The sequence below is a fragment of the Branchiostoma floridae genome, chromosome 15 (assembly GCF_000003815.2).
Source record: "Branchiostoma floridae strain S238N-H82 chromosome 15, Bfl_VNyyK, whole genome shotgun sequence".
NCBI classification, from domain to species: Eukaryota; Metazoa; Chordata; class Leptocardii; order Amphioxiformes; family Branchiostomatidae; genus Branchiostoma; species Branchiostoma floridae.
This window is the reverse complement of record NC_049993.1, coordinates 13,275,387-13,285,743: the sequence shown is the minus strand read 5'-3', so window position 1 is coordinate 13,285,743 and position 10,357 is coordinate 13,275,387. Positions and strand designations below refer to the sequence as shown.

Below are 10,357 nucleotides of genomic sequence, written 5' to 3'. Positions count from 1 at the left end.
TTAAAATGGCTTTCGCCAGAAATCCTATTTTGTAATCTTGGCTTACGGGGGGTTTAGCCGGCTTTGGATCAAAGGCTAAGATGGCACAGCTAAGTACTTAAGATGCACACAAAACAACAGGTGGATAAAGAAGACTAGTACCCATTAAAAGAGGATCTGCAAACCAATCAGATTAAGGAAGAGAAAGAACAGGAGAATTTTACTCTACTATTCGTAGCTATGTGTTAAAAAGCTCAGAGATCAAACCACATTTTACACTCCAAGTTTGGAGTGCATTTTTGCTGGGTTTTAGATCGATACATAGGGCTACTGTATAGTTCCGTACCAGTGCGACCAGTTCACAAGTGCCTGTAGTAGCTGTGTGTTGAAATGCTCACCGGTGTTTGAGTAAACCACGGGCACTTAAAAATCGACAAAAAGGGCACAGGGGTCAACATCGGTCGGTAAATAGGACTGTTTGTTAATTGTGTGGTCAAAAACAACAGATACAACTTCACAACCGGACCTGAATCCTACACTTGAAGGTATGTGAATGAACACAGCGATACAAATATTATCTGAATATTTTTTTGCCTTTTTATCGTGAAATACTTTGATATTTTTATGAGTGGTGTGGCCATATTGTTGTGATAAGTATATCTCAAATCTTTTGAATACAATGGCGAAATTGACGAAATAGCTCAATACTTTGCCATATCGCAAATATTTCATTCCTATCCCAAGAAATCTGGTAGGGACAAAACTTTTTCAGTTCCTCTGGGAGTTTAAAAATTTGCAATGTAATAATAATATAAACAGTATGGAAGTTGATTATAATCTAGTTATGTGACATCGAATGTTAATACAATATATTCTGCTGATATTTTACAAACGTAAACAATGGCAGTACGATACTAAGCTTGAAAAAATCGATGACATGCAAAGTTGTTTAGTTGAACCTAAGTCTGTAGCGTAGCGGTACCTATTGTCGTGCGGTACCCATTATCGTTCACTGTGGGCATTGTCCACATGTTGAGGTCTGTCCTGCAAAGGGTTGTTCTCTTGAGCACTAAAGTACAACACGAGATCTTTTTATTTGCTGGCCTTATTCATCACTATTCTTTATACAAAGCAATGAAACAGGTGTACATCCAGTGCCACAAAATAGCGTTTTTAACCCTTAACAACAAGTTACCTGGTCACACATGTTTGTAGTTCTAAGCCTTAAATCATTTTTAGACGATAATTCACTGTGGTACACCAACGTTCGCCCTCCCCAATGTTCATGAATTGCACCCTAACGCCCATACACCGGCGCTTGTTTCGGTCAGACGACAACCAGTGTTCAGGGCACAATGTAGAGGGTCTCCCTTACATGCACGTATTTCATGTCAACTGAACCGCAGAATAGAAACAAACTGGCCCACTGACGGCCAACACACGCAACTTTTCACCCCAGTGGCGCGTATCTTTTTCTAACCCAGTCGTTTGGAATGTTACAAATTGTTTGATGCTGTATTTTTCTCTAGCAAGGCTTACAGTTCGCTCGTTCAAGCATATACGTTTGTATTTTGGGCAAAGGTGAAAAACTTTGTTGACGAAACATGTGAAGTAGAATTAGAGACTTGTATTTTGGAAACATTCGTTCTCGTGGTGGCATTGTTTCCTTGTGATCTCTCTCATACGATAGCGCTGACAGGAAAGTTAGCTTCCAGTTTGAAACTCACATTCGAGGAGTTACTTTCCTTTGCATTGAATCAAGGCGATTTGCATTAAATCAAGGCGACAGATTGATAATTCCAAATGTTTGGAAAATTATATGAAAGTTGACTTTCCTTTACCATGTTAGTTCAATTTCCTATAGTCCTTAGTTTAATTTCTTATGAATTCTACTTTTTGGATACGTTACCAATTCATTGTACATTCGTAAAATCACATTTATAACCATTCGTAGTTTCGTACTTATTTTTAGATACAATATATTACGTGAAAAAAAAGAGAAATATCAACGATTACTCACAAAAATATCGTCATTGAATGGGATACTCTCCTCATATACGTATACGCTCTTATACGCTTACAATTCAAGGCAATTTAGGAAATATCAGAATACATCAAAGGGGTATCATTTACTATGGTGACCTATATTTCTTTCAATTCAACTTATTCATGTTTCAAATCATGATTGATGTTTACTATAAACCAGCTTACAAGTAAGCCATGTTGTTTTAACCACCGAGATAGCATTATTGGTGAGGGACATTTGATTGACATGTCGACAGACGATAGCACGGTTGCTATGGAAACCAGGAGCCATCCCCGAACAAGCGACTATCTGTGCTCGGCACTTAGTAGCAAACTGGGCTAGCGGTAATAATACGGTTGTTACAGGTGAACACCATTGTTTAGGAAAGGTGCCATTTGAAAAGGTCTTTTATCTCTTCAAAAGCATCGGAATCTCACAAACAATGGTGGAACTTTATCTGTTTGGATATTCTCCCTGGCTTGCCCTAGAAAGTACAAAAATACCCTACACTTTGTAGTATCTCTTTAGTATCCGTTCCTTTTAATCCCAATGCTCTGGAACTGGCGAGCAATGGATGACAACTGTGACAACAAAATGGAAGGTGTGTAATTTTTGCCCAAAGTTGGTGTTGACTTTCATGTCATTTTTCTTCACAGAACGTCAATATTTTGACAACCATTTTTCTACCAGAGTTCAATGGATAGGGAAGGTTTTAGTCCTTGTTGAGTGAAATAGACTAAGCATTGTACCACACTTGGTCACAAGCCGTTTGTTTGTGAACATAGCGCGCGCCGTAAATGTACTACTTAAATGTTGTTTGGGTGCGAAGGTGTTTCAGGAACCGGCCACTTAGACAAAAATGTGTAAAACATACAACAGGAGATGACACAACAACTTCAACGACACGCTTTGAGTTGTTTCTTCAACCACAAGCTGCCAAACATGTCACTGTGACTGGCTCTGTGTATTCTTCAAAAGTAGAGCTTAGCCTCAGGTGTATTTTGGATACCTTTTTGGAATTTTTGCGAGCTAGACTTTCTGTTCCTGGTGGACACTAAAATCTGACGAAAGAAACATTTTGATCAAAACGTCTTTAGAACTAAGCCGGAGCCTAGCCTCTGCTTGGAAGGTAGGATAGATACGTTTTTATATCAGAAATACATGTACTAGCTACGTTTACTGAAACCACTGCCAAAGTTTATGTTTAAGACAGACAGGGGCATCGCCATACTTCCCTCGAGTTAGTAACTAAGTTCAACAGTGCCACATAAAAAGGTAAATGTAGTCCCAATACCTCTTCGAGGCCGTGGGGGCAGTGGATTGTTATCCACTGTGTCAAGGACACAGTATTGGAAGGCAGAGCCCATCCCTGTCCTTCCACCGCACTTTACATGTACCTTCCTAACCAAAGTCAGGGACCAATTATAACTCCTGCGTGGAGTGAGGAAAGTCGTGAAATTATACGAATTTGCAAAGGGCACAAAATCGGTAGCATGATAGAATTTGACCCTAGGACCTTTTGGTTCTGGGCCATTATATCCCATGCAGTTACGCCACACGTCCTCACACAAAGTTTATTTGCCAGCGATCTTGAAGAAATCTGGTTGTTACTTTACATCAGAAGAATTCTAATGTCCGATATACGTTTCCCCAAGTGCCGCACGTCTGTCGTACTACTTGGTCCGGACGTTGTTGAGAAATTTAGAAGGTGTGTGCCCAAGGGATTAATGACCAAGACTTATCGCAAGCCTAGATCTGGAAATAATTTTGACGCACTGACAGAAGATTTAAAGATATCGAGGCAACTTCACGGGGAACATACCAAGCTCTTATCAGAAATGCAAGACGACTTTGTCTTCACTTTATATGGAGAGAGAATTCATGGTAAACTTCTACAAGCAACCCTTTCTCTAATCAGGCTCCTAGAACGCGGGAATAGAGCCGATCGCGTATTAACCACTAATACGGAGAGAGATTTTGAAACACAGGCTAGCATTCCAGGTTATCTTGCTGTTGAAAATGTTTTAGTCTCCAAGCAGACGTGTCAGCTGGATGAACAAGAGGAGAATTTGGCCAAATAGGCACAAAAACGTTGCCATACTGAGATTTCAGTCTTTTGTAGTCCGCCGGCCGGTCAGTCCACTCCTAGACCAATCAACTCCTACTAGACTTTTATGCCTAACTTGGCCACAGTCCCTTACTGCTATTCGGCCAGGCTGGAATCTGGTAGAGACTAAAATGTTTATCACTAAACTGGTGTAGCTTAAAATCTGTTTCTGTTTTTTCTGATTTTTTTCCAGGGTTCGTCACAGATGCCGGTTCCAGTCGGTTAGAGGAAAGCAGGGTGTCAGCTGTGAGACTGAGAGGGTGGTCACCTTATCAAAACATGGCGACTTCCACAGTCAAGTCCGGTCGGTCCGCCAGCCCAAAAATGATGCGGAATAGGATCTCACCTTTCTCCAAACTTCTGAACCAGGTGAGAACAACAACAACAACCAGTACAACAATAAAACAGTTGTTTTGCTGTCGGTACGGTTAGAAATATCAAATCTTAGATGTTATCACAGTCATTTCAAATTTGAACGAAAAGCAAGTGCTAGAAATTAATGCAAACCAACTACGACCAAGAGAATACCAACCACCAGTTTAAAGACCATTCCCCCTCTTTTTCGATAAGTGAGGTATGAGGAAAATATGGCGTTTTTATGAGAAATAGATCGTCCTAGCTAGTTTTCGGTCACTACTATTCAATAACTTGCTATTCTTTTATGTTTATTATGTTTATGAACATATCTGGCCTTTGAACGTACCGAAATCTGCTAGACGTATTATTTTCACAGTTTTGTTTAGATTTTAATATTTTATTGTAGCTTTATGCGTTTGTTACCAGTACATATGTTTGTGAAGATATAGCTACACTAAACTATTTTTTCTTCTGTGCACAGGTGGCCACGGGGTTACGTCAGTCTGCAGACGACTTTTCCCAGGTCAAACTGATGCTGCAGATCGACGGCCATCTTGCCGCTGACGTCATAGAAAACATGCGCGATCCGGCACAGATGTTCGACGAACTCTTCAAACTTTTCAAGGTGAAATTCTAATAGTAATTGTTACTAGTTTTTGTATTACATTCTCATTTTTTTCTGTCCACGTGGTGTCTTCTTCTCGCTTTTGCGGGTGTTCAATATTTTTTATGCAGATTAGAGTTTGGACAAATTCATCGTTTTACGACACCATAAAAGTAGCTAAACTATGAGACAGCAAACAATCTTTTAAATACTTAAATTTGTTTCAAGTATTTTTGAAGACTTTGTTTTCTCTACGTATCTAATGTACTTCTAATGTCTAGGTCTTCTAATGTACCTTGCAATTTACAGAACGTGTCCTTTCATTGATAAGAGATATGTTTTCTCAAATATTATGAAGAAAAAATGTTGTGCTAACGCATTTTTACTATCCTATTTAGAGTAGCATACCTCTCGCAAGAGATAGCACTATCAATACTTTGCAATACCGTATTTCCCCCTCAACATCTGTTTGGAGCAATGTTTCTCTCTCGGTTTCCAGGTGACAAAGACTGACATAGACCTCCTAGAGGACCTGGTCCGAGATGCTGGGAAGATGCTAGACTTTCAGGAGGGGCTGAAAGAGTTTAAGCGGGAAAGTCGGTACGAAAGCATCGAGCCTTCCCCCGAGAGAAACGCACACGCCATAGCGGACAAGCTGGAAAAACTCTTACATAATGGTGAGTTTTGTACAATGTATGTTTGTGAGGGGTACGTACTTTTTAAACTGTTACGTTCCATGACTTGTTAGCCTGGATGTCAGACTATTTCCAGTGCCACAGCAATTTAATGCAGTAGCCTGGGTACCATCCTTAGTTGTAACTGCCGGTTCAATATTTTCACTGGCTAGCAAAGATCCAGAAAATATTTGGCCAGTGGCAACAACAGAGGATGGTACCCTGGCCACTAACTTAGGGGGTGTGGCAATATTTCCGCGGGGGCAAGTTGGCCCTAGAGCCGAGGACTAGTTACTTGAATATATACGCATAAGTATTTTCTACTATTTGCAGTGAAAATACCGTACACTCGTAACAGTTGTATTGTCCAGAATTTAAGCACAAAGAAAGAATATCTTCTGGATTCGCAAACTGGAACATTGATAATCAGCATTTTACGGCAATACGTGTCAATAATTGGTTTGTTATCTTATCTATTTCACACAAGGCCAAGAAACAGGTGTTGAGTCAATAAACCGGAAGGCTAACTCCGGATCCGAGGACAGTGCACTCAACCACCTGTTGCATTTCATGCACAGCTTTTAGCTTCCGCTAGGGGTTGCTGCTGCACGGGAAGAAAATGTTTGACAACTGCAGCACGCACAAACTAACACATACAGACTAAGTCTTTCCCGAGAAAGTTATGTATATACTGTGTAGCAGCTGTAGCCATTTTGATGACGCGATACCAACAATACAGTGCTGAATCCATATTTGCCTATTTGTTTCTTTATTGTTTTGTTTATTATTTTCTCTTTCGTTCAACAGACAGGTCCAAAGAGAGTAGTGGTGTTCTGGCCTATCTACAGCACTACGGGAAGGTGAAAGGGTTCGGTCGGGAGCGGCTCCATGTAGTCAAGAGCGACATTTGTTCCATGTTGGGCATCAAGCGTTCACAGGTAACACATTTCTGCATATAACTTTTTACATTGTATGTTACGCTGAAGGGTGGTTATACCAGCATTTGATACTATTTGCACTTGGTTTCAACTTTTGACTTCAGAGAATGGACAGGCATGACACTTAATGAAACACTAAGAAAAACAGAACACCGACGGAGATAGGTGGAGAAAACTGGTTGCCAAATATTTTCTGGTGCCCCAACGGACAAATAGTTCGACTATTATAAGGGATAGGTGTGATAGGAAGCAATGAAGATACTTACACCCCCAATGTCTCTCCAATAGTTCATCTTCATCACTAAGTACCAGGAGGAGAAGAAGGAGGAAGGGTACGTGTGTATCTACCAGCTTCCCGCCAGCAGGGCCAGGAAACTCATCGCCATGACCAAGTCAAACGACGACAGACTCTTAGGTGAGCGGCGCCATCTTGAGTATCCTCCAAGCAGATGTTAGGGAGGAATATGTGTCTATAACATTTTCAGAAAATCCAATCTTTCGCCTCAACACTTGCGCAGAAATGATTTTATAAGTACAATTTGATTGAGCTTACTAAATTTTGAAAGAAATATCATTGATGCACATGTCATAAATCTAACTTTTATAAGTTTCATTTTTGCAACGCCGCACTACAGTAGTCAATCAAGACAGCACTGCTCGTATCGTGTTCCATTGAACGTCAGTTTAAAATTCACAAAACACTAGTGGACTTTTATCCGTGGGGTGACCTATATCCGTTGCTTTAGAAAGTGGGTATTTAGGGATATTAGGTCGACGAATGGTTTCAAACTGCAACATTTTGAGGATACAGCAACTCGAAATCACCGTCCGTTCACCAGATATCCCTAAATACCCTGTTTCTCAACGGATAAAGGTTACCCCGCGGACAAAGGCGAACTAGCGCATAAGATAATATTATACACTCGCTCGAAGTTCCTATTGTAAGAAACTCAGTAATTTTACAAGTTGTATTATAAACGTCACTCCCTACTAAAATCATGTTAATTGTCGCTTCAGGTCTTGGCCTGAGAGCTGTACGACTGACCGGACACAGACGTGTACCCCTGTCCATGCCGTTTAAAGAGGAAGAACTCTACAAAAGGACCTTCAAAAAGATGGAAGAACTCTCCAAACTCTACGACCAGCCCATATCAGCGCTCGAGTCGGGCATCCTCGGAAACCAGCTGGCGAAACTTGCCGAGAAGCACGAGAAGGAGAAAACCGAAGTGACGCCGACGCCTACGAAAGAACCCGAGAGGCCACGACTGCCGCCGATCTCTCTCCCACCTGCTCCTCGGAAGCCGATGATCAGCTCCAGCCTTCCGGTCAACCATCTTCACGATGAAAACAAAAGACTTCTCTTGCAAACACACTCTCTTCAAGAAAGCCTTGTGAGTCAAAAGCTCGAGCTAGTGAGGAAGACAGAGCAAGTGAGAGAAAGGGAGCTCCAAGTTGCACACCTTGAGAGACAGGTGTCAATGTACGAACAACAGAACACAAACTTGCACAAACAGGGACTTACGATGGCGAGGAAGCTACAGGATATGAGGAAGCAAGCGATCATGTTGGAGCAAAGAATGAAGGAGTTCCAGATCAAAAACGACCTGTACAGGACGGCCGCGCGTACCAAGATGCGTTTTGGTAATCAGCTCTCATTGGCTAGGAGAGCGATCCCACAAGTCCGTGCGGTACGACCCAGGGACGTCCTGAACTGAGTGAACGATTTTTGTGATGCTAAAAAGAAGGAAGAAAAATATGTCTAAAAATGGACAAAAATTGACATAAAAATGACGGATTTTTGATACATTAATTTTCGTCTAAGGTTGTGGGTTAAACCTCTGTATATGGTGACAAAATAGACATAAATATCACATGTATATATACGCTAATGTAGCGCTAGTTTACCTTTATCCGCGGGGTAACCTATATTCGTTGGCGTTGTTTGAAAACAGCGGCAGGGATATCAAGTCTTTCATACTGCAATATTTTGAAAGTACTGCAGTTTTAAATCTTCGTCCGTCGACTTGATATATACCGTTTTTAAAAACAAAACGGACATATGTTACTCGCGGATAAAAGTGAACTAGCGTTATGCCAGAACCACTGGACAAAAATACACCATAAACATCAAAGTTTCCGTTAATTCTTTACGCTTACACGATCATCAAATGTTGCGGTCATTTCAGGTCCGGTTTGGGTTTGTATTAATGGAGTAACAGGGTGGTGTTGCAAAAGATATCCGTTGTTGTTATATACTTATCGTGTATAAAAAACTTTTTGAAATAAAAATTTTCAATGGATTTCTGAATTTATGTACATGCCATGCATGTCAATGTTTCAATATAATAGTGATTAAGACGTTATGGTGATAATAAATAATGCACATTGTAATCAAAAGTGGTGAAATCATTGTCATAATTGGCGTAGCTTCTTGAACTTTATTCTTTTTGTTGTTCATTTTTTTTCACATGAGGCCACGTTGATTTGATTATATGGATGAGAAACAAAAAAAAAACGGATGCGAGCGTGGAATAAAAAGTTTGGCAAAATAAGAAATGCCTTCATTATGAGATCTTAGAGGTCAGGAAGGTTGAACAAATGACTGAACACACGTACAGTACGCAATACCGAACAATGGATTCTTCATTTTTGTTCTTTTATATCTTCTTTGACATTGGAATTCTTTGACATAAGTTTTCCAACATATCTATGCTAAATCTACGTCATACATTCAAATCAAATCAAATCAAATCAAAAAACTTTATTGAATCAACATGGCAGTCATCCAGACTGAATTGCGTTGATTTGACAGTGAAACAAGTTATTAATACTAATATATTGGCAGTTAAAATCATTTGCTCGGTATACAACTGCTGTGTACGATTTACAGAATAATTGTAACCTTTTTGAACAGCCGAAATATCGATGTGCGCACAGATGTCAACCATATAGTCAAATAACAATCTAAATTTCTACGCAATTACCCTTGAACCTCAACAACATTTCAATGGGAAATTTTAGGACTTCGATATAAGATTTGAATAATTTCTCTTCACTGATTCACTCTTTGTCGATATATAAATGGCATTATAAATGGCATATAAAGTATCTAATTTAGTAACAAAAGCGACATCTTCCTATTACATTTTGCAATGCACTGATGACGTGAATAAAAAAGGCAATAACTTTATGTGTAAACGAAATAAATTGACAACGGACTATTGAAAAAGTGAACTTTTGCACAAAATATATCACTGTTATTTGTGGCTTACATGGAGGCTAATTCCTATACTACGTATATATGTATGTGCCAAACACTTATTTACTAGCAGTTACAGGTTTGGCATACATGTAACGTTACATGATTGTAAGGAGTGGTTCAGAGTATCGGGCCCATATTTCCATGCGTTTCTTTCATGTGACGCTAGGTGACGCGCTTCACCATGGGTCCAACTCACTCTGTGCTTTCTAACTCCACTTTTGGAATGAAAATCTGGAAACTGAGACGGTTGAACAAAATCAAAGCTTTAGATCATTCAGACGGCAATAATTGGATTGAACTTGTTTGGTTCACACTCAGAATTCTCCAATGATTATTCACAAGGGCCCAAGCAGACGACACACCACCAGACATCAATAATTTCTTGAACTTCAGGAATGTGCTCTATCAAA

At 40.0% G+C, this 10,357-nt stretch overlaps 1 protein-coding gene across 2 annotated transcripts in view; it reads left to right on the top strand.

Moving 5' to 3' along the window:
* Window positions 1-9,082, top strand: part of LOC118432007 — a 13,272-nt gene extending 4,190 nt beyond the window's left edge. The window contains exons 1-7 of one of the 2 annotated variants that reach the window (XM_035843472.1): window positions 438-524; window positions 4,306-4,481; window positions 4,951-5,094; window positions 5,573-5,750; window positions 6,555-6,685; window positions 6,974-7,100; window positions 7,703-9,082. In XM_035843472.1, the coding sequence (XP_035699365.1) occupies window positions 4,392-4,481; window positions 4,951-5,094; window positions 5,573-5,750; window positions 6,555-6,685; window positions 6,974-7,100; window positions 7,703-8,400 (1,368 nt within the window). In that variant the 5' untranslated portion in view covers window positions 438-524; window positions 4,306-4,391 and the 3' untranslated portion in view covers window positions 8,401-9,082. Of the gene's footprint in view, window positions 1-437; window positions 525-4,305; window positions 4,482-4,950; window positions 5,095-5,572; window positions 5,751-6,554; window positions 6,686-6,973; window positions 7,101-7,702 lie in introns of those variants that run through there. The other variant, XM_035843471.1, reaches the window with a different exon arrangement.
* The last annotated feature ends 1,275 nt before the right edge of the window (window positions 9,083-10,357 follow it).